The sequence below is a fragment of the Astatotilapia calliptera genome, chromosome 2, assembly GCF_964374335.1.
Source record: "Astatotilapia calliptera chromosome 2, fAstCal68.1, whole genome shotgun sequence".
NCBI classification, from domain to species: Eukaryota; Metazoa; Chordata; class Actinopteri; order Cichliformes; family Cichlidae; genus Astatotilapia; species Astatotilapia calliptera.
This window is the reverse complement of record NC_137423.1, coordinates 25020571-25045487: the sequence shown is the minus strand read 5'-3', so window position 1 is coordinate 25045487 and position 24917 is coordinate 25020571. Positions and strand designations below refer to the sequence as shown.

Below are 24917 nucleotides of genomic sequence, written 5' to 3'. Positions count from 1 at the left end.
AACACCCGCAAAGTATTCAAGTGAAACAACACAACCAGATATAGGAATGCACTGAAAATACAGAAAGACATCATGTGATCAGTGTCAGTAGCTGCATGAGTCACCGACAGTCATACCTTAACCGTGTCCGTCTCTGTTTAGTGTCAGTCTGTGCTACACTGTGCTATCTCTATTTTCTTTTTAAATGCTCCACGTGTTGTCAAATTGGTGAAATGTTTTCTTGGTTTGCTTGTGTTTTTTTCACATGAAGCGTACTGAGCTCTTAGGCCCTAAGAGCTCATACTTCACATGAAGACCCTAAGAGCTTGGTGTCCCTAAGACTTAGGGACACCAAGCTATGCTTTTAACTCCCTTGACCTGCAAGGTTTGTACCAAAATCAAAAATTATCACCACACTCTCTCCCCTCCATCCCACCCCTCTTATGTTTGTCATAGCTCACATTTCTGCTTCCTTCCTGAGAAGTGATCCTTACATTTGTGTGTTTTTCTCATGTGCAGTGAAGCAAGCACTGTATACCAGGATTGAGTGCGCAGCTGAATCTTAAAATGTTGATCTTGGATTTCAGTTTGTCATACAGGCAAAGACAGCAGAGGAGAGATGCAGGGAGAAATGCCAAATTAAGGTTTCTTTTTTTTTTAAGGAATGGATCTTACTGCTTCATTTAGCCTAAAACAGATTTTTACCAAATTTGCAGCCATGTTTAATACAGTACTGTGCCAAAGTCTTTAGCTACCCCTCATTTCTTTATATTTTTCTAGAAAAAATGGGAAATAGGTGCAGCAATTTACTGAAACGTGCAAACATAAATTGATATATAATAAGGCAAAAACATGCATACATTATACAATTCTAACAATATTTGGTGTGACCACCTTTATTCTTTAACACATCCTGAAGTCTCTTAGGCCACTTCCATCTAATTTCTTTAGTTAGTCTTTAGGAATAGTCAAAGGAGCTTGCAAAGAAAAGCGTCTGGACTTCTTTAAGTTGCTTGAAGACGTTTCACCTCTCATCCGAGAAGCTTCTTCAGTTCTAAGGTCAAATGGTGGAGAGTCCCAGATATAAACCTAGTGGGAGTAACCCCCCACAGAGGGACAAAAGGACCCCCTGATGATCCTCTAATCGCCTGAGCCAAGGTGTGAAACTGGGCTCACCCGAAACTCTGGCTGATTGGGACCCACGCCCAGTTTCACACCTTGGCTCAGGCGATTAGAGGATCATCAGGGGGTCCTTTTGTCCCTCTGTGGGGGGTTACTCCCACTAGGTTTATATCTGGGACTCTCCACCATTTGACCTTAGAACTGAAGAAGCTTCTCGGATGAGAGGTGAAACGTCTTCAAGCAACTTAAAGAAGTCCAGACGCTTTTCTTTGCAAGCTCCTTTGACTACGATGACCTGGATGACTGAGAACCTTCACAGACATCTTTAGGAATAGTTCTCTGGGCTTCTTGAAAGCTCTTCTTTGGATGTCTGCTACCTTTTGTTCCATTCTCTGTCATGAGATTGTTGTAATATACCTTCCTTTTATATTACTTATACTACTACCTCAGCCTTTTCTCCCTGTTTCCCTTCCTTTAGAATGGCTTCTTGACAGCCACCAAGACCTTTTCTGATGAGCCTTCTGCAAACAATGGATGGATCAACTGAAGGTCTACATGCATCTCTTGGGTTCTGTGTCAAGTCTTTGCTGGATTTTTCCTATTTCTTAAGGATATAAGTAACAGATACTGTTCTTTTGCTATATATAGCTCTTTAGGCCTGCCACTTCTGTTTCTGTCCTCCCCTTTCCAGTTTTCAAAATCTTTTGAGCACACACTGCAGACACTGCCAAGATATGGCAAGGTTTCAGCTAATAGCTTTTTGAGGATCATCTTTTTGGTATAAGAATGATATTTTGTGCCTGTCAAACTGTTATTGTTGGCATTTTTCTTAGATTCAGCTAAATAAATGGGAACACATTATGTGTTTTTCTTTTTTTGACAGATTGCTGGTAAAAAAACGATTTTACAAAATCAGATTGGTTCTTTGCTAAGTCGTCTTTGCTAAGTCATCTCCTATGTGCAGACACAACAGTTAGGTGCCTTTTTATGCATGAATCATTCATAGGGTAGTGCTAAGTGACTTAAACAAAAAAACAAATACATTCCTCTGAAAATGGTCAGTTACAAAGAAAAATCAGCCGAAAGTCCAAACAGTTTTAAAGACCTTCAGAAATCCTAAAGAACTGCTGATAAAGACCTTTGAATTATTATTATTATTATTTTTTAAAATACCTCCTTAGTAACAAAAGTTAAAGAAGTGACGGATGGCTAAAGACTTTTTGCACAGTACTGGGCCTGCTTAATAGGTATAATTAGACAAATGCCTATTACTGCTTATATCTGTCAAAATAAAAGTGTGGAGGGGAAGGCCACTTATTCTCAATCAAATTAAATCTCACTCTGTGTGAGCAGATCCAATTCAACAGTGATGCAGTTAAAAGGATTGCCACACTGAACTCTAGAAATCCCCAAAGCCCAAACTTGTGCATTTTACTAAAGACACAGTGGAACAACACAGAAGAGTTTCATCTTTTATTTACCAGGTTACTCATGATGAATTAAATTATCTAACAGCAGTTACATAACATGCCATTTTCTATCCAAGAAGATTTGTCATCAACCAAAACTATTAAAAATTATCCTAAATGCCGAGAATGAATTTACTGATATTGTTATTAGAATCAGAAGGACTGTTTGGTGTTGTTGGTTTCAATGAGCAGCAATAGATGGAAAGCTGCTACACCTAGTGGATTTCTGGCAGAGCTGCAAGAATATTAGGTTCAAGTAACAACACCTATTGTATGCAGTGACTTGCTGACACAGTCAAGGTGTTGTTTGTTGATAGTCCTAAGGTTTTACTTAATCGTGATCAATCATTTAGATCTTACCAGGATCTAAACTTCTTAAATACAACCTCAGATGAGAAATAACAGATGGCACACCACACCATGTCATTACTTCTTATGAAAGATTAAGCCAAAGTTCAGAAGCAGCACGATTTAATAACATGTAGAACCACCTTTGGCAGCATTACCTTGGAGTAAGTGTTTTCTGTCTGACTTTATCAGTCTCTCACATCACCGTGGAGATATTTGGGTCCATTACTCCATAAATCGCTGTTTCAGTTCATTGATGTTTGTGGGCAGGTTTATGCAAAGCTCTCTTAGAGTAGTGCCACACAATATCAGTCAGGCTGAGGTCTGGACTTTCACTGGGCCATTGCAACACCCTGATTCTTCTCTGGTTCAGCCATTTCAGCCATGCAGTAGAATTCTTCCTGTGCTTGAGCTCATCAAATCAGCTCGCGCTTCATCAGCTATCAGACAGATGGCCTCACATTTGACTCTAGAACACTTTGGTATACAAAGGAGCTCATGGTTGACTCAATAACTGTAAGGTACGGAGATCCTGTGGCAGTAAGACAAGATCGTGCCTGACAGTTGATACGAGATGTTTGTGCTGATATGCTTTGTTTGGGTTTTGCCACACATGGCGCTGTGCATTATGGCCAAACTTGTACACTTTAGTCTAATCTGTCCAAACATTGCTTGAACATATTTTTCAGAAGTCTTGCCATTTGTTTTTCCCCCCACCACGAAAGGCTTTCTTCTGGCAATCCTTCCAAACGAGCCATACTTCTTAAAGATCATTGCTGAGGTCTTTTCTCTTTGGCATTGTATAAATAGGCACTCACACTTGTTGATGATCATTTAATCAAGTGCTACTCACCATCTTAATTTCTATGGAAGCTGTATTAACTGTTTCCCAAACCGCTTCTGCGTTTTGGCTTAATTTTATATGTCCTGATATGTAAAAGAATTGAAATTGGAAGACAAATTAAAAGAGGTTCTTTCAATTTAACTTGTTTTGTTAAACTGAAAGAACATAGTGTTAAACATAGTGAATATACTGGGTCTCAGGGGGATGCTGGCCAATAGATTTTACTTCACAAAAATATTAAGTAATTAAAAGCAATATGCAGACCTTTAGAGGTTATGGTCTTGTTTGTCTACCAGTGCATCATCAGAGTTATTGGTTGTTTGGTTGTCAAATGTGTCCCTTGTATTCATATTCTCTTATTCATACCGACTCTAAAAAAAAGTCTTCCAAACACACTTAAATGTAAACTATGAAGGGTAAAACTGACAGCGGTGGGTTAAAGCAATTGTAAATGTAGGTTCCTTTAAATTTCTAATACAAAAAAAAAAGAGTATTTCGGTGAAAAGTTCAATGCATATATAAATATGTGAGTATTGTTTTAACATGTGAAGTGTTTGACCCTTTGCTCTCTTGGCTGAGGATATTAGAAAGACTGTATGACCCGAGCCCTCGCTAATTACCCAAGAAACTCAAATTAGCTTTGTAAGAATGTAAATAACCCTCAAGGCACATTTCCATGAAAATAACATCATGCTTTGTCAAATTTGCACATCTATCTTGTGGCGATTTTCATTTACATTTGGTGTTTATAATGATTACTGTTAATGTATCTATTCATTATAAAACATAACGTCTCTGTTTCTTTATCTGATCTCAAATGGGCTGTGATAATTTCTTCTGCCTAAGTTTCACGCTGAAAACATTTGAAACTGGAGACTGTGGCCAGTCAACGCTATTAAGGGCCTTCCTATCAGCTTAATGCCGGGTTTAATTTCAAAATGGAGGGAAGCAAATGGACTGTGAAATATGTGCTAATGGTAACAAGACTTCTCCAAGTTTGGTGAAGGAAAGAGGCACAGAGACAGAGAGACCATGTAATGCCCCGTTCTGTTATCACTGAGTCTGCACATATAATTTCACAGAGTTTTGGAGTCAGAACTCTGAGACAAGCACAATTAAACTACAGACTGCAAAGGGACAGCCTGCTATAATGCTGTGTTAGAAAGTTCACAGAGAGAGTTCGTTTAAAGTATACAGTTTAAAAATAAGGCTCACATCAAGCAAATAAATCTCTACCTCTGTGAGATCCAAGAGCAATATGAAAACACATGTTTACAATTAAGACAATGTGAGACGTGCTATTTGCTGAAAGCATTCATTTTTGTTTATATAATTTCTCATCTTTAGGGGGAAATTTGGCTGAATAAATATTCATTAAAGAGTGCAACACCTCTTCCCTTGGACCACCCCGCTGTATATCCACCCATGTATAGAAATTGCTACTTCATTATTCTTAATGTTAGAGATTAGCTGGCAGCTGTAGTTTTTATGCCGTGCTTTCATTTTTGAAGTGCAAATCCCTGAAGCACATTGGTAAAGTGAATAGCTTGAGTAGTTTGTTTGATTGGTCACACACACAAGTTTCTTATATCAAAGAGTCCCTGAAAAATAAATGCAGAAATTCAAGATATTGTTAAAAAAAATAAAAAGCATATTTTTCCTTGCATAATAGTTTGGAGCCCAAACAGCAAAAGAGCACAAGACATAACACATTTTAGGGATTTAAGATTACAGCACTGCTTTTAGGCCCAAATAAAGACGCTAAATGCTCCAAATTCTTGCCAAAAGTTGAAGTTTATGATGCCTCTCTATAGCAATAAAGCAGCTAGGATCACTTTCATCCAGAATGGAACTGAACCATTTATGATCAAAAGTTAAAATCTCTCGTAACGCATTGATCTTTTTACAAGATAATTTACACCCAAAACAGCATAAGTGAGAAAAAGAAATAATGATATAATGACGACTTTCTGGGAAACAAAGACAGTATTAGTTAGACGGTAGAGCTCACAATGCATTCAGAATAGGGGAAGGAAATCATCGAGGGAAATGTTATTTTTGTGTAATTGCAGTTGAAATACGTTATATTTTGCACTGACCTTAACATTTCTGTAGAAGAAAGCATATGAGGCGTGTTAAACGAGATGAGAAGAAAAGAGCCTCTTCCTGCATGTGTGGTAAACAAAAGGAGGCCACTGAATTTCAGAAGCAGATGGGCCACCAAACAAAGAACTAAACACAATTTGGGTATGAACAGAAGACCACATCAAAAGAAGCAGACAACTGCATTAAAGTAACCGCACCAGGTTACCAATTCTACCTTGTGTTGTATGCAGGCTACAAATAAATACAGCAAACGAGGGGGCGTGCTAAGGATCTCAATTTAATATCATATACATAAAATATTAACTAATGAAAATGAAGATATGTAACATCAAGTATGTGACTCTAAAACTATTACAAATAAATATGTGTGACTTGAGTATTCAATGATTTAAAGGTGCAGTGAAATATCCCTGCATGTTGAAGGGTAACAAGTGAGAAACACTTTAGAAAAAGGGCAGAAAAGACAATCTGAACAATATGTATTCTGGTATTATGTTTGCAAATGGCAAAGAGGGACCTTCGGGATGCTGTATCCTTCCATAGTCTTTTGCAAATAGCAGAACACTTGTAAATCCTTCTTAAGACAAACAATGAAGCTTAAAGTCCACTTCAGGTCACATGCAAACAAGTTTTGCATAAGGTGCATGATTTAATGATACACTCTTGTCATCCCTTTTAGCACAATCTGTCTGTATATTTCTTTTTCGTCTCAGGAGAGGTGGAAAAGGCTGTAGCCGACCTGTGAGGCGTACATAGCCAGATGTGCAGCAGGGAGAACAGGGGTGCGGCCGTATGAGTAGCCCAGTCCATAGAGCCCTGCCGAACCAGCGTGCAGGGGAAAACCCAAGGATGAGTATCCTGGGTAGAAGACAGCTTTGGAGCCTACACCAGCTGCTAGTTTGAGTTTCTCTACTTCAGCCTCCTGAAGCCTCTTGGCTTTGGCCCGTCGATTCTGAAACCAGATCTTGACTTGGGTCTCGGACAGGGACAGTGAGGAGGAGAACTCGGCCCGCTCGGCGATGGACAGGTACTGCTTCTGACGAAATTTCCTCTCCAGGGCCAGAAGCTGCATTGTGGTAAAGGGAGTACGAGGCTTACGGTTGGTTTTGTGCTTCCTCAATGAGCAGACTGTCGGACTAAGCTGCCCTACAGGATATATGGAAAACATGAAACTAAATCAGCTGTCAAAGCAAACAGACCTTTAATTCTTTCCTTTTCAGTGGTTTAACACCAAATGACTAAACAGGAAAAGTAATGATCAGAAAATTAATGGACAGCAATACTGATGGAAAAGCCACGCTTCTCCTGTATCCTGCTTCTTAGAGTATTTACCACTATCTAAAATTTTAAATAATGCAAGATGATTATCTTTAAACAATGTGAAACTGGTGAGTAGAAAAATCATTATGCAAAATTCTTAAAAACAAATCAATATATTTCTCTTTTTATTACTCCTTGTTCTGTCAAAAATGTTTGATTTGTCTATTGATTCAGTATTAATTATGCATAAAAACTCTTTCTTAAAATTATGAACTTGAAGCCAGCTGTGGGACTTTTCCTCCAACTTTACACATTTGCATTACAAAAGTTTAAACTGGATGACTTACAGTACTCGAAGACCCTGATTTAAAAAAAAAAACCCTGATTCAAAACTGAACCACTAACTAGTAATAAAACTGGATTGGAAAATGACTTACGTGGGGGAGTAGACATCTTAATGGAGCTGGATATCCAAGAGGGAAATTCCTGTTGTTCCAGTGGTTCTGATTTAATAGATATTAAGTTTTGTGTGCACTCATCTGTCCGCTGCGCCTCATCCTCCTTCAAATCATAATTTCCCTTTTCTTTGCTGGTCACAGCCAGCGGCCTCGTCTCCGACATGAGAGCTTCAACGCTGAAGGGAAGACAGGATGTTTGTGCCATGCGCCCGAGCTTCAGCTGCGTTGATCCTGCATCCTCTTCTGTGGAAAACTCATTTCTTGAGTCCCCAGACGCAGACATTTTTTCTTCTCTTTCTTTTCAGTATTAGAATTTAAGTACAATCCATAAGACACTTTTCTGGTCCCAGAATGAGACCGGTCAGAGAGGAATCTGGAGTAGCTTCTCTTAAGCTGTCACAAAGCTGACAGAGTTAGTGCTGGAAAAAGTCTGGCGTGCATTTGGGACTTTCAGCCAATGATGAGTCTTGATCCCAGGGTTTGGGGGAAGACTTGTGATTGGACGTTGTGTTTAGGGCACTCTGCCACACCCCTAACCAGACAGCAGGTCAGCTTCGCATCAGCCTCATTTAGCAGTAATTACCATGGTGGAAGATTGTTTCCTGGCTGTATTTCTTTCACTCTGCAAACTGCATACCCTTAGTTAACATTGAAAAAGCTTGCACATAGTCATGCTTGATGTCTTGAATTAATGCAGAATCATTTTAAATGAGACAGAGGCCGAATACAAAACCTTACTAATATATGTAAATCGATTCCCTGGCTGCTAAGCTCTGTCCCGTACAGCAATTAGGCTGGTAGATTGGCTTGCCGTGTCTTCAAGCATCAGCGTCTGTCTGTAGAGCTGCATTTCCATTTGACAAAAGCTGACGACGCTCCTAATTCAAGCCCCAACGCGCAGACCCTGCCACACCGACTGTTGGAGTAATCACAATGGCAATCAATAACAATCATGGTGCTTTCAAAATTCAGACATCACACAGCAGTTACACACTTAAATGTGAGAGTCAGTTGGGCGATGGATTATGGTTTTGGGCAGGCTTTAAAATGACTGTCATTACATTGTTATTATTAACACCTTGTAATTAGGCCTGTGGAATCCGGTTCTTTTAAGCAGGATTTAACGGTAATGATGGAAAATTGCTACCTTCCTGAGGTGTGTGGCGCCCGCTGCGATTAGTCCCAGTCTCTGCTGTGTGGATGGAGACAGAGGTGTCTCGTGCCTGTTTGAAGCTCATACCTGTAGGGCTCCAAAGTATTAGGAAACATCACGAGAAGTAACGGCGTTCCTAAATGCAGCCTCTAGCCACTCAGTGAAGAATACCAGCGCAGTGCATGGGTTTTACAAGTGACACAAAAAAGTGACACACACCTAACTTCATGCAAGATGAATGTGCTTGCTGCATACTCTAGCTCTCTCTGTCTGTCTCTCCCTCACAGACACATGTCCGCACATCGCAAAGACCTCCTGTGAAGTGACTGGTGTGTGCTGCTGTGTCCAGTGCTCTGTGATCAGCCCTCACAGAGAATGTGTGCTCTCTGTAATCATCAGGATTACAGTGGCATCAGGGTCTCAGCTCCCCAGCTCCACAACACAGTTACTCTCCATGTGAAGCAAAGTGCTCACACAGCACGAGCTTAGTCTCCTGTAATACGCACGTGCATCTTAACAAAGGAGCCTCTCTGTCATTACAGTGCTTTTCTACCGATTCCCTACCTACAGGTTTATAATGTGCACGGGTAACTGGGTGTGAGCTTATATTTGAAAATCAAACAGAACTGTTAGACTTTTGGTAATCAAGAAGGGTATAGGTGAATAATGGTGAGAAACATCATCACATACCATCATATTTTATATTAAAAGCGGGACACATAAAACTGATAAAACTACAATAGTGTTTAAAATTCTAAATGATTAAAAAACCATGCATTTGCACGCATGTTTCTAATAAATAATAAAACAGGAGGACAGAGGGCCATGCACTTTAAGGCGGGACAACAGCCCTGTTAGGCTAATATATGTAATTGAAGGAGCATTTGATAGCCAACTGCTGGCATATCCTATGTGAACACTTCGCAACTTCAATTAAACCATACACAAAAATCATCTAGAGTATTTTAGTTAAAATTACAGAAATAGTAATAACAGCATCAGCTGTAACCCACAGAAGTTTAATGCATTCAACACACAGTGGGAAATGTTTTAAAAAAGGTACCACCGTATTGACTTAGAGGCAACGAAATAACTAAACCAGGTTCAAGGACAATGCATGCAAACACATGTAAAACCCAGATTTTCGTGAAAAGAGCTTATCTTGAGGTCAATCTCAAAATTATATCATTTCCCTCAGTACTTTATTTTTCCAACATACATAATGCCTAAATAAATTAGGACATAACCCAGGTATACCATAAAAAGAATACTTTTATCCTGAGTATCAAAGAGTTGAGAGCTTAACTAGAGGAAAAGAAATATCACAGCTCCATCTTACAAAGAAACATTTGATAGTTAACCTTCATTTGCTTTAGTCGTTTTTTGTTTTGTTTTTTTTGTCTAAAAAAGAAAAATTCTTAAAACACAGATAAATGCCCTATACAACATGTCACCAAAACACATACAGAAATGTAATTCTGTATGTGTTTCTTCAAGTGATGAAGCCCATGTTACTGACGGTGCCACAGACAGTATATAAGAGAGTCTGTTAGGGAAAACCCATTTTAAAAGCCTCAAACTGAGTGTTTCATTCTCACCATCACCACCAGCAAAATAACTGCTTACACTTTAACAGCAACTGAAGTAACTTAACCATTTTCTCTTTTTGGTTTGTAATTTACTTGAGCTGCATTCGTTTTGCTGCAAGTTTCGGGTATAGATGCACTCAGACTCAGATATTTGCCCTTTCCTCGTCTTACGAACAACCGCAGCTCTATAGTAATGAGTAATAGCTTTCTGAAGTCACCACAGCAACACCGACACATGTAAGCTGTACCACACGCCAGCATCTCACAGTGACGAAATAAGACAGACGACAGCTCACCTTTACTTCAGTCAAAATAGAAAAACTGTAAAGCTACATGCTTTTTTTTTAGCAGTAACACAATTTCCAGGACTTGTAGCATGATGTTTAACGGCTTTATAGTTAAACACACTAACTACAGCCATACTAACTATATCAAGATGGTAGTGTTTCTGGGGGCACAGTCTGGTAATCATTGTACCAACTAAGAACAGCCTTTATGGCCACAGCGTACCCATTTCCTGAAGGCTGTTTCCAACAGGATAATATACCATGTCACAAAGTTTAAAACACACCAAACATGACAGTGAACTCATTGCCACAATAATGATTCCATACATTTTTCTGTAGTTAATTTGTAGCCATGGAAAACATCAATAAATAAAATCCCCCGAGTAATTAAAAAAATCCCCATCTCACCACAAGTTACAGCTTCCCTATATGCTAATGTGCATGTGACACTCTAAGTCTTACAGGAAGTCAGCCTTTAACCCACATGTGCTGCTAAATCAAACCACAACAAGCATTCAGTAAAAGTATCTCACAAATTTCACCACAAATTCATGATGCACCATAGTCTTAAAAGGTCACATTTATGATTCTTCTGAACACGGTAGCAGATGGGAAACATCAGCTTTTAGTGTGATCACAATCGCAAGTGGCAGAAATATTACGTGAAAGAAATAGTAGAAGCGAGTGTGCCGATGTGTTAAACTTAGCACTGCATATTACAAACAGCAATGAAGTCAACTTTCATGTTCATCGTGTATGTAGCAATTCCCACAATACCCACCAACTACAAATATATTTCATAAACCTGATTTACGTTTCCCATTGTTTTATTTGGGGCTGCTTCAACTTGGTATGATTATTGACTCATTTACCTTTTATTTATTTACTTTTTACTAAACTTTAAGAACAAATGAAAAAAAGTTACTACAAAATGTATTTGATATGGAACAAAATGGTTTATCACTTTAGTGTACAACTGTATGGGCTTTATGGTACCTATGGCATGGCATTGCTAGCAACTCCAGGCAGCACAATTTGTGAGATCATTTTTATTTATAATTGACCATAATCACACTGTATATTGTCAACAATATATAGATATAATGAAAAAAGCACATCTTTGCTGCAGTATGGGGTAACATTAGGATCGTGGATTATACTAAGGACTTTTAAGGGAAACGACAGAGATAAGAGTGGACTGCAGCACTGTAATAAAGCTGTAGATGATGATCACTGACTTTCTGTTGCATTACAAAAGGACTTAAATGGCTACCCTGGGTCTGTGTTTTAAGCTGATAGCAAACTAACGCGCAATACTTTAAAGTGACGGTGACATTTAAGCATGGTTCTGTCTGATGGCCAAGTTAAGAGCAAGCAGTCACAGTACCCCAAATGCCAAAAGCACACAGCTGCAATTTACCATCTTGTCAGTGCGGTTGTAACTTCTGCTATCCCAATTACAAGCTAGCCATTGCATAATTTTTCTACTGTCAGTGCAAATAAAAGCAGGAGAAACCTAGAAGATATGTAGTTAAGTGATCTAATGGTCAGGCGCCCACCAGAAAGTCCCCAGAGCTATTTGGTCCCAAATACCTTCATCTGTTAAATTTTCCACCCACGTACCCCTACATATTTGAGAATCATTGGCCAACAGCAAAGAAATCCAGCAGCAAAATATCAATCTAATCTTCAAAAATGTAAAAAGGAAAAAACAACAACTTTAACCCACTTTGGTTTTATCTTTCTTGCCACACAGTCAGTGCTCAAATTTGCTGACAGTGTCAGGCGCTTTTTCTCACATTAAGCTGTCTCAGTCAGGATGTGGCATAGAAGGTGTTAAAAAGTAATGAATCATCCAACATCACGAAAAAGTAGAAACACCACTGCAATGCCATCAAGGGTAATAAGACTTTGCATTTTATAGAAACTAACACAGGTTTATTTTAAGATAAGCATGAATTTAAAGGCCAAAGAGTACATATCGCCAGTTCCTGCTAATAGTGCAGCGGATAACTGAAACAATCTACAAGCACCAACATTTGCATATTTTTCCCCCTTTAGCCAATAATTTTAAAAAAGAAAATCACTTTAGCCCCTTGAATTTTCAAAATGTCAAAACTTCCCAATTCAGTCGTCATCTCTATCTTAGAAAACAATTGTTTGACTTATAGAAGTTTGTACTCTTGATTTATATGCTTCTGATCAAAAGTAACCATAATCTATAACTATAAAATCTCTCTGCATGTATCTGAGTGTCTTAGTTTCAGGTAAAACAAAATGATTGAAATGAAAAGATTTTCCCTTCCCCCACTTTTGTAGCACTATGATGCATACAGCTAGGTTCAGACATTCACCCAGCGCCAAATTCTTCCATCTATTTCAATGAATTTCATGTATTCAATGCATAAAGGTTGGCTGCTCAGCTTTCTTATGTTCACTCTCACTTCATGAGAGGTTATCCCAGACATTAGGTATGAAGTGGGGTTCAAAGCTTCTTCTTGTGAGGTTACTATTCAACTAATCTAACTACACCATCAGATTTTCATGCAAGTGTCTGCTAAACTTTTAGAACTTTAGTGTTTGCTTTATTCTTCAGTCTACTATTTTAATCTATGGTAAATGCACTTATGCAAACACAAGCTTTTGGGTTCAGTATCTTGCCCAAGACATGCACTGCAGGAGTCAGAGATCAAACGAAAAACCTTCTGAAATCCCTCTAAAGCTGCATCCACACTACAGGTGATTTGCAGCAGTGTGGCGACCTCAGCCTATAAAAGATTAATGACATTTGTGTCTTAAATCGACCACATTAAAAACCCCAGGGGGTAATCCCAAAATTCACTTTTCTCAACACTGAGGAGAGAGGCTGATGTAACTATCAGTGAGAAGCACAATGCCATTGACTGACATATGATCAGTAGTGAATATATCAGAAAATACCCAGTTAAGCAGAGCCTGAAATGTCCACTAGCGACCAGTTACCAAACAAAGCAACACGTGACCAGCTTCCTGTGTGGATGCAGTTTAAATCCTATGTCACCATACACAGCAAGCTATTGGGGGGCCACGGGTAAGACAGGGGTAACTATTGAGGAGTGTAACAGGCCCACCAAGTAGATGCGAGTGAAGCAAAAAGTATAACTAGTACTACTACAGCCCACTCCACTGCTAGCAAACTATTATGAAAAAAGGCAAACTTCTGAATAATATCAGACTTCCAAACTCAACTTCCACATGGTAAAGTATATGAATTGGCTAAAATCATTAAAAATGGCAACTCTAGTTTACATTATCTGAAGAATAAATAAATAAATAAAGCCATGTTGAAAATGCCCACTATCTTGAGTTTTCAGGAGACTAAAGGATAGTCATCATAGTAAATATGCCACTTTGGGTACTTGTATCCACTTGTGAATGATTTCCCTGTAATGTTTTTAGCTGTACTCAACTACATTATTTCCTGAAATAAAAGAAAAGCGCTGGTTTTAAAGTGGACTGACATTCCAACGCCTCTGACCATGTAAACAATGCGGCTAACCAGTGATCAACAGGCTTGGCAACACCGTCTGAAGGTACAGCTGCCAGTCTGCCAGTCTCCTCGCAGACCGCAGCTCTGATTGTTTGAAGGCCTCTATACCACCCCAACGCACATTTATCCTCCATGCTTTAAGAACACCCTCAATAAACTGCCTGTTTACTATGTTCAAAACCACGCGCCCTATTTGCTACAGAGCACATCAAATTATGAACAGAGGTTATTCAGATTCAGATTCAGAAGACTTTATTTATCCCCAAGGGGCAATTAAGAGAGTAACTTTGCCGATCGTACATACAATACACAAACATCACATGGGGGAGACAGGTCAGGCTAGGTAGCTGGCCGGTCAGCTGCACAAGCAGCGACCCGGAACCGAACAATGGAAAAATGCACAACATCGGGAAGGACAAGGAGAAAGAAGAACTCCCCTCAAACTGAGCGTAACTGAGATATGTGAACAAAGTTAGGCCTCTTTTTGTAGACTTGTATTGACATTGTGCCTAAATCGTTTTTTCAAGCTACATTCTTTTAAACCTGACACAGTTATGATTCTGTCAATTGGGACTCTAATGTACAAAAACTTGTGCAATTTTTGTTGTGGGGTCTTCAGAAAAAAAGTGTTTACTTTTAAAGGGCTACCTTGTCATCAGACTTGTTTAAAATGACAGGCTGCTGGTCTGAGAGACACATGTTTGAATGCATGTGTTCTATAGTTTGGCGGCTGAGAGGTGATTGAATGTATACCAGTTTAACCCACCGATGAGCACTTTGCATTCAGACCTTCACCATTTAATTTCAAGGTTATACAGCAACATAGCTAACAATCTACTGTGTAAAAATTTGTGTCACACGCAACATCATGTTAAGACATTAAGAGCTGTATTTTTTAGCGCACACTATGGTCGCAGAGACACAACTTTGCTGAACTCTTGCTGAGATTGCTGACACGGCTGCCCTGATATGTGTGGAGGGAAAAAGGGTAAAACAAGTGACCTCTGAACACAGAGGCAATGAGGCTCATCAATCAAAACATTAAGAAACTGCGGAACAATTTAAATTAAATTGTGCGACTCCATGGTTTAACAGCAATTATATTACACTTAAAATAATCACTGCCACATGCCTCTCAAGTTGATATACTAATATCAATCCTGTCAAAGAGAATCAACTTGAAACGTTTGGTTCTAAGTTCAACATTGAAACCTGTGGGGAACCAGAAGAGGTCAATACAATTAATAAAATTCTTATTTTTTCCTATTTCTACTAATGAAAAAATGTTACTTTAAACTAGTGAATCAATCAATGAATACAGTGAAAACAATTTAAAATTTTTACTTTTGACTTTTTTGGGTTTTTTTGCTAAAACAATCACAAACTATCTTCTTTCTCAAAATGTAAAATAACAGGCGCCGAATGTGCCCTAAAATTTGAAGCTTTTATTACACATTACAAGCAAATTCTTAGTCTGAGCAAAACAACTCTCTCAAGCAAAGCACAAGCCCCGTTAGCCCAACAAAATGGTAACAGAAAGCCATTTATTAACGTGGAAATCCTTTCTATGATTATTTTAAGTTCACACATTAGAATTAAAAAGAGTTATTTTTTGGAGTGTTTGACAAAGTCTAGATTCTACTTAACATGAAACTTGTCATATGCATCTTTTTTTTCCTCCAGTTGAATAGATTTATAACAAATTTCACAAAGTTGTCACTCCACTGATCTCTCCCACTTGTCATTTTCTCTCATTAACTCCGGGGTGTTGTAGGACGACAGGCAGGGTACACCCTGGACAGGGCACTTGTCCTTAAACAGGTTAAACCACAATAAATAGCAATAGCATACATGTGGTGTGTGTACGCTTTTCTGCCTCAGTGATTTTCCTGCAGTTTGAAATCTTGTAAGATCGTGTGATATCACGAAACCAGGCAACTAACCACTCTTGCTAGATTGTATCATGTCATTTCAACAAGAATATATTTAACAAGTGTTACGTTGTTGAATTGCATGCACATCATACATGATTTAATTGCATTCACCATGTTTATATATTCTGATTTTGTTCAAATTACAAGTTAGACTCTTATAAATTTAATAACCACCCAATTTCTCTTTTTTGAGTGTTTCCAATACAAGCAACTTAAACATTTATAAGGTTTCCTGTTTTGGTTATAAAATTGTTGCTGCTGAATAACTGAAAACCAAAAGACCAACAAAAAATAATATGAGAGGCGGTGGTGCCCTCTGGTGGATAAAGGTAATTCCTGCAACATCCTGGACCATGGATGAAGTCGGGATCATCAACTTTGATATCTTTTTTAAAGAAAAAAAAGCGAACATGTAAAACTGTGGGGTTAAGCGATGCGGCTGAAAAATTTGGTTGCACCTAAGAAAATCAGTGCAACCGTGGAAAAAGGTTAGTCTAGAGCCCTGTTAAAGGCGCTGTCATGTTATGTAGACTCAGTTAACATTTAGTCAGTAAAATATGTATAATTTGAAGAAGACTTCTGCACAATTATTTCACTGACCGATTTAATAAGATAACAGTTTCAGCTAAACACAGTAAACGGTGGTTCTCTCTGAGAAATGCATTTCTATGCAAACTGCTTCAAGATCCAGCAACCTGACCTTTAACAACACTTCTAACACACACCCAATGCTTAACAAAGTAAATGTGGCAACCGATGAGAACAAAGATTTAAAGAAACACTTGTGCTGAGTACTAGCAAGTTGCCTACTATGTTTGTGGGCCACTATGATCCTCGCAGACTCATTTGGCCTTAGTGAGAGCATCCAGTCTCTGTCTGATAAGCTGATTCTCCTCCAACATCTTGGAGATGGTCCTAAGAACAAATTGCTTCGCCTATCCAGTGAAGGGGAAAAAATCAGAGGAAAGGGAAAAGAGAAATGGTGTAAATAGATCTTGCCTTATTCGTGGGTCTAGAGGACACAAAATACACATATAACTTTTGGTGAGCCATATTTATATTTCTACATAAATATGACCCAAAACATCAGATTTCTGAATTAATTTCTGTGACAAGCAGAAATTAACATGACCCTCAAATACTGACTGTAAATTTGGAAGTACATTAAAGGCAGGTGTCCTATCAACAGGACCACAACCGTGTGTAAATAATTTTATTTGAATAACATAGACATTAAGTGATCTCCACAACTCACATTTGACGAAAAGAATAAATTTTTTTTGGTTGGTTTTTACATGCTGTAATGTTTTCAGTCATATTTTTGCAACAAGAGAGAAAAATTCAAAGGGTTCACAAACTTTTTACTGTAACTGCATGCCTGTTTAGAAGTCCTGATGCACAGTTTGAGCCTTTATTTAACTTTTGAAAGTTAGAGTTTAAGGAAAGATCAGTCACGCTAAAGTTAAATTACAAAGTAAAACATAAAGAGGTTTTCAATATACAGTGAGCCTGATAGAAGACAATTTTTTGTTTGCCATTAAACCCCAAGCTATTTAAAATTACACTAATTTTAACTATATAAACTTGTTTGGTACACATTGTTACCATTTTTCTGCTGCACACTTTGCACACCACCTACCTTTTCTTTCTCGTTTGTTGCTTTGCCAGTGGATCTTTGGGAGAAAAAGAAAACATCTCCATCTGCAGTGTCAGCACCTGACCGCAACAATGACAAACAGGATGAATATTAGGCTTTTTTTTATAATAATAAGGGATTGCATTTATATAGCGCATTTCGAGACCCTCAAAGCACTTTACAATTCCATTATTCATTCACTCTCACACACTGGTGGAGGCAGCTACAGTTGTAGCCACAGCTGCCCTGGAACAGATTGACAGAAGTGAGGCTGCCATATCGCACCATCGGCCCCTCTGGCCATGCCCAGTAGGTGCCCAAGGACACAACGACCGAGACTGCCTGAGCCGGGGCTTGAACCGGCAACCTTCTGATTACAAGACAAACTGCCAACTCTTGAGCCATGATTGCCCACTTTCTACTTCTTCTTACAGCTACTCTCTTTAGAAATCACCACTACAGATCATCTGCATGCATCTCACCCTATCTCACACATCCTCCTCTGTGAAATTAACTCTCTGCATATCCTTCTTCACTACATCCATGAACCTGGTCTGAGTTCTCTTTTCCTCCTGCCAGGCAGCTCCATATTCAACCTCCTTTGTCCAGTATATCCACTATCCCTCCTCTGCATATGTCCAAGTCATCTCAGCCTCGCCTCTCTCTTTGTCTCCAAACTGCTCAACCTGAGGTGTCCTTCCTATGTACTCATTTCCACCGTCTACAAACCGTCTCACTACCATCTTGCACACCTTCCCTTTCACTCTTTCTGCTATCCTTCTGTCACAAATCACTGACACCTATCTCCAATTGCTCTACCCTGCCTGCACTCGCTTCCTCACCCTACTTGTGAACTGTCCCTTACTTTAGATGGTTGATCCCATTTAAACTCATCCACCATCACTTCCACATATGATCATCATGTTCGACTTGGCCATGATTTGACGTCAGATGCCCCTCCTGATGCAACAATCCCCATTTATCCAGGCTAGGGCCTGACACTAAAAGAACACTGGCTTTGTGTTAGACTTTTAGTTTCAGTCTAGGTTTATAGTTTCACCAGCTTGATATTAAGGAGGCCAATGTGAAATGAGCTGGCCCTGGGGGTGGACATAACAGCAAAAAGCTTAATACAGTTATGTAAACAACACTAACACTCAAACACAGTCAAAGACAAACTTCATACAAAACACTTAGTAATGGAAGCGGCTAACAGAACAATACTAAAAATTACTGAAATCATTCTGTAAAAAATACAGTTTTAAGTTTTTTTTTAACACTTGTGTTAAGGAACACTGATTAATACTGGTGAAAGCCAAAAACAACTATAAATATACTGCACATATATTTCTTTTGCCATTCACTCATCCCTCAGTGCTGTCTTTTACATATTTTTAAACTATATTTTGAATAATAGGACATCGCATGAATTAGGACATTTAGAGAGCACAAGACATAAACACAGCCGCTAAAGAAAAGAGGGGTGAATGTGAGAGTGAGCGCTCTTATTTCTGTTCAGTCCGGAGCAGTGTCAGTATTATGCACAGGTCTTGGAGGTCCAGGCCCACGCAGTCAAGTCACTGTGGCCCTTAGCTAAATTGTACTGAAACTTTCAACTGTAAGTTACACTAATTCATACAATTTGGCACTGAAAAATACAAACCACATCACCGACAGGCTTTTGCAGTGCAAACTCAAATTAGGTATTTGGTTTACAGTAGTTAAGTGTTTCTACAGCAACTGAGTGAAGAGGACACTGAAATGGATGGGCAGGCCGGACTTTGGGAAGATCATTCATCAGCTTGCGCAGCTAGTTTTAAAGCATGGCCCTACTTGAAAATTGCAAAACAAATGTTACACACGGCACACTTACACTCAATTGTCCTAGTGTGCGGTGAGCTCACTGATCTACTTCTGCATCCAAAGCAAATTTTCTCTATGAGTTAACTATGCATGCATGGTTGTAAATATATGTGTTTTATATGTAACCTATTTACTTGTATTGGTAAATAGGCTGTAGTCAACATTATTTACACATTGGTACTGTATATCTGTCTATATATACATAAACACACAGACGTACATTACGTGTTTTGTACGTATCTTTATGACTGCATTATTGTACTTGTACTGTGTATTGTGACAGGAATATTCTTTCTGGCTCCAAATTATTTACCATCATTATTATTCATGAAAGACATTTTTCATAGATTATAGGCCAACAAGTCATTTATACCTTATTTTTATTTTTATACTAATTTTGGGGAGCATATACCGGAAATCACAAGACCTGTGCTCTTTTTTAAGCTAGCAACAGCTCACTTAACTGTTCAGCCTTAATAATGCTACATAGTTAGCTTATTAGCTAAAGTTACCCAAAATACTACACTGCCTTTCTCCTCCTTGGTTCATTGCTGCCTTGGTATCATTTACTGCAGGCTCCAACATCGACCTTGCCGGCGTTTTGTTGTCCTTTGTTACTTTTCCGAGCAAACTGTGGCTGGTGAGTCTGGGTATTTTTACTTTCAAGATGGACCGAGGCTTTGCGCGTTTGTCTTTGCGGCGCTTGTTCCCAGTCTTCTCCCTCGGGGTCTGAGAAAGGGACTCTGTCTTATCCGATTCAGTTCTTTGACTCGAGCTCTGCTGTGACCCAAACTGGGGGACATACACAGTCTTGACTCGCCGCATCTCTCTTTTTCACACCTTCTCACACTTGACGGATGACACTTTGTGCTTACTCTGCCTTTTTCTGTATTGTGCTTGTAACGACCAGCAGGTGGCAGTGTTATTCGAAAAATGTGGATGCCGAAAATAGCCAGAATACTATCTCTTGAATTAACCTTTAGATGTATCCACACAAGAATGATTCTAATGTTTGAAGTATTTTGTATTTTTAACTTTTTTAAAAACATTTTTAAAATGAGAAAAGGAAAAAAAAAATACACAACAGCAACAGAACGATGTCAAAATCCGTCTTGTGTGTTTGTGTGAGACAGTATATACATGTGTGTGTAACTGTCCAGACAATTCCTCTCTCTTTTCTAGCCTTTTCCGTCACTGAATGTAGTTGTGACAACCACCTGTTTCAGGCTGTAATCCCTACACACAGGTACGTTGCATTTCCCACACCGACATCTGACTATCAGGCACGTGCAAAGGGGGGGGGGGGGGGGGCTAGAGGGGCTTGAGCACCCGCCCCTTTCCTGATGAGTGCCCAAAGTGCCCTTTTGTTGAGGCAACTTTTAAATTTTTTTAATTTTATTAATTTATTTTTTTATGTGTGTTTGCGTGCGGAGTCCTGTCTGTGCCCCTCAACAATAATATTTAACTATTAATCACAGTTTTGCTAAATAAAAGGATCTGACTTGCATCAGTCACATGATCACATTTAACCAATGATCACCCTTGACGGCAGAACGCGCTGGTTACGAGCCGGGAACGAGCTCACAAAGAGCACGCGCATTTTATGCGGTCTGGAGCTGTAGGAGAAACACAAGTTAACTCAGAGACACAGACTTACTATATTTCTTCCATACAGACTGATGCGACAAAACCAGTAAGTAGGTGTGCAGCGTACACTGTAGCCTATAGCACCCAAGAGTATCAGCTTATTACGTACACGTTGGTAAGTTGTCTTGTAGCAACTGACGAACTGAAACAAACGAGCGTGCTGTGTGTGCAACAGCGTGACAAACATTACCTGTCTTTTTATTAACTGCACAAGTAGTGCTGGTCATAGCTGCTGGCTATCTGTGTAAGGCTGTCATGGGTCTGTTGCTCTGTCACCGTTTTAGAGAACATATTTAGTAAGTAAGTTACAGCGCTTTTCCTGCCTTTCTGGAAGGATTATATTTCACTAAAAAATGATCTAATATGCATGTTCACAATTATGCATTATTATAATTATAATATATTAAAAAACACACACTGTATTTTAAAGAACATACATTAAGAAGCAGATTATATTCGATTTATATTTTAAATAAGACAAAATTTGGATTTTACAGCAGTAAAATTATTGTATCTCTACAGTTTAAAAATGTAATAAGCTTTGCCCCTGCACAGAGTGGATAGTGAAACAAATGGAATCATCATAAATACATTATTTCATATTTATTACTTCCCCCTCCTCATTGCTTTATTATTGTAGCTCTAGTAATAAATAATAATGTAAGGATTCTGGATCAGCACCGAGATGCCCATAGTATATACAGTATTCTGAAGAAGGTCTAAAATGTCACTGTGTGTGTGTGCATGTGTTTGTTTTATGTATATGGATTTTTTAAAATTATTAATCATGATATAACATTGTCCAGACATGCCTGGTAAGGACATGAGGAGGGAACAGTAGGAGCTGTGTGAGGCTACTAAAGGCAGTGCTATAACATTTTTCTGTCATCATTTTATTATAGATTAAGTGCAAGAGTTGTTAGGTGTGGATAATTAAATTATAGTTTATTGCAATAGCAAGTTGTGCCTTGTTCTCAGATGGACAGCAAGTGGAAAGTGATATATGAAAAGATGGGATGGAACGAAGAAGAGAAGCAAAGAGTGATTCACAGGCAGAGCCGAGTTTATTTCTCACAGTTTTTTGTTGCCTTATGGTTCCAAGCGCTGTCACCAATCTTTGCATTTTGTTATTATCTCATGACACTTGTTTAATCAGCTACCATCTCTATGGACTTTTTAATGTCTACAGTCTCAGATCAACACAGCCCTGCCCTCCAGCACTATCAGCTGCAGCAGCAGCAGAAACCCCTCAACAGCAACATTGTACCCATCAGGTAAAACATCAGCTACGTTTGCTTTGCCTTGTTGCCCATATTAGATTCTTGATGAATGTGTGTTGTTGTTATTCAGCCTGGTTCAATGTGCCCCTTTTTAACTTTGAGCATCCGCCCCTTTAAACGTCTCTGCACGGCCCTGTCTGACTTTACAATCTTCATTACTTGAAATTTTGTTCTCTTGGCTTGCCCTATCTGCTTCTTCTCCTGTGGCCAAGTTGTGGTTTTTCTCATGCCACAGCTTCCCATTGCTTCAGTGATCGATGTTTGCAGTTGGGAACAACCATCCAGTTGACTTCTCATATGTGGTGTGGCAAGCTCCTTTGAGAGCTCAGTGAAAAAGACCCGTCATGGATTTAAAATACCATTCTTGAATTTGGGGCGCTAAGCCGTGGAAAAGGTGTAGGCATTCAGGGCGGCAGCGTCAAGTTGTACAACAGCACCATGGGCCACCTCTAGGTTCTACACTGGCAGATATATGTGCCATCTGGTCCATAGTATCTACACCTCCTTTGGTCTTATAGAATATGATCAATTGTGTTCCCCCCCCTCCCCTTTCTGGTATTTTTATTCACAATTTAATTTTGATACAATGTGCTCAGGAGTACAACACCCATTCCTTTCCTGTTGACATAGCTGACCATAGTAAGTTTGCACTAACAATCTTCTATGCTCCCATACTGTTTGCAAATTTTTCACTTGAATAAATTTAAAAAGAAAACAAATGCAGCTACACAGGCAAAGATTTTCAGGACAGAAGACTAAACAAGCAACAGTCTTTAAATACTGCTTAATCTGAGCAGATTTAACCCATGGCTGTGCCACAAAAAAAAACCCCTTTCACAACAATGGCAATAGATGCGCGGTTCCAGTTTAGAGAATTTCCCGTTAACACACAGGACAGATTCTTCCTCACAGCGGTTTTTTTTTTTTTTTTATTATTCGTTCAACATCTCACATTACAAATACTTCAAATGTATGCATACAGTTACAAACAGTTGGCAGCAAATGAATATATGACATTAGATCTTTGTTTTACTTCAGTACTACAAACCAACTATAAAAACTGACGTCTGTATTGTAGCGCAAATTAATCGAGAAAATATAAAAATTGGAACTTACATATAAATGTGAAATGACTTTAAAAAAAAAATCAAAATGATATCAGGTAAAAAAAAAAAAAGTTAATAAATATAACCTTCCCATCATTTAATTAAAAACTATTGAAATTTTGCAATCAAGTAATACTAACAGACATAATCATTTTTTTCCCATGTGAAAATGTGGAGCACAGATACAGCAATTAGAAAAACTAGACACGTCAACGAGTTGAACACATCACCCCAAAAAAATGACAAAAAAAAAAAAAAGAAAAAAAAAACTGATCAAAATGACAGTAATTCATTTCAACTGAAAATATAGCAAACGGTAAATACATTATCGACCTATTATATACACAATGTTTTCAATCACAGTAGCATGGTTGTAGCAAAATATGTTAATAAGCACAAAACTAATGTTTAAAAATAAATTCAGGTATAAATTATTTTTTTCCTTTTGCAGACATCAGCATGAACAATAGGAAACAAAGGTGTGTAAATGACTGCATGGTTTATATGGATTGAATGACTTACACTGCGGAGAACTGTTTCTGGAAAGAATAAGTATTGCACATAATGGCTCAAAGTTAACTTGCAACATTAAATCACATTCAGGTTATGTCCCAAAGCATGCCACATCACAAAGGGGGTCAAAGTGATCAAGTCTCCTCACCTATGTCCTACTGAGTGTCCTCTATGTTACAAAAAAAAAAACAGACCTAAAGTGTTGTCACCGTGTAGATTGCATAAACATCACGTCTGTGTAAAGGAAGGCAGACTCAATCATGTAAAGAGAGGCTACAAGAGAGGCAATCTCAAAGAGAAATAAAGAAAGTCAAAGAGAGAGAAGAAAAAAAAAGGAGATCTAGTGCATTATATTAGGTCCTGCATTATCACTAGTCATTTTATTTCTTATGCATGCCAAGAATAAGTAGAACTCACAGGCAGTCCCAGAAAGAGGATCTAAATATTCAAACAGCTGATATCCACTCCGGTGATAGAAGGGAAGATTTCACATTGATCAAAGCCAAAACATTTACCCTAATGATAATCTTAGTGACTACACCTAGGAGCAAAATATCAGATTATATGCATTTTCAAGACTATCAAAATCAGTTTAGAAAGGTCTTGCCATGCCTTAGGATCCTGTAATGATGTTTATTAGGACAGAGGAGAATCCATATATGACTGGCTAATGATAGCTTTATATATTTTTTGTTGTTTTGTTTTTTTAAATCTACAGAATCACACTAATGCACCAGACAATTTTCAGATTTACCAGCACTTAAATATATAAAAGCTAATTGAAAATTATATTA

At 38.5% G+C, this 24917-nt stretch overlaps 2 protein-coding genes across 2 annotated transcripts; both read right to left on the bottom strand.

Annotated features, from left to right (window-relative positions):
* Positions 1–6129: 6129 nt before the first annotated feature.
* LOC145419218 (homeobox protein MSX-2-like) lies at positions 6130–8526 on the bottom strand. Its single transcript, XM_080287857.1, has 2 exons — positions 7566–8526; positions 6130–7014 (listed from the first exon to the last, which is right to left on the bottom strand). Exons 1-2 carry the CDS (start codon positions 7867–7869, stop codon positions 6578–6580), a joined length of 741 nt encoding a protein of 246 aa, XP_080143983.1. The 5' UTR covers positions 7870–8526; the 3' UTR covers positions 6130–6577.
* Positions 8527–16668: 8142 nt separating this feature from the next.
* LOC113034619 (uncharacterized) lies at positions 16669–20485 on the bottom strand. Its single transcript, XM_026189356.2, has 3 exons — positions 20090–20485; positions 17718–17794; positions 16669–17013 (listed from the first exon to the last, which is right to left on the bottom strand). Exons 1-3 carry the CDS (start codon positions 20400–20402, stop codon positions 16921–16923), a joined length of 483 nt encoding a protein of 160 aa, XP_026045141.2. The 5' UTR covers positions 20403–20485; the 3' UTR covers positions 16669–16920.
* Between the last annotated feature and the right edge of the window lie 4432 nt (positions 20486–24917).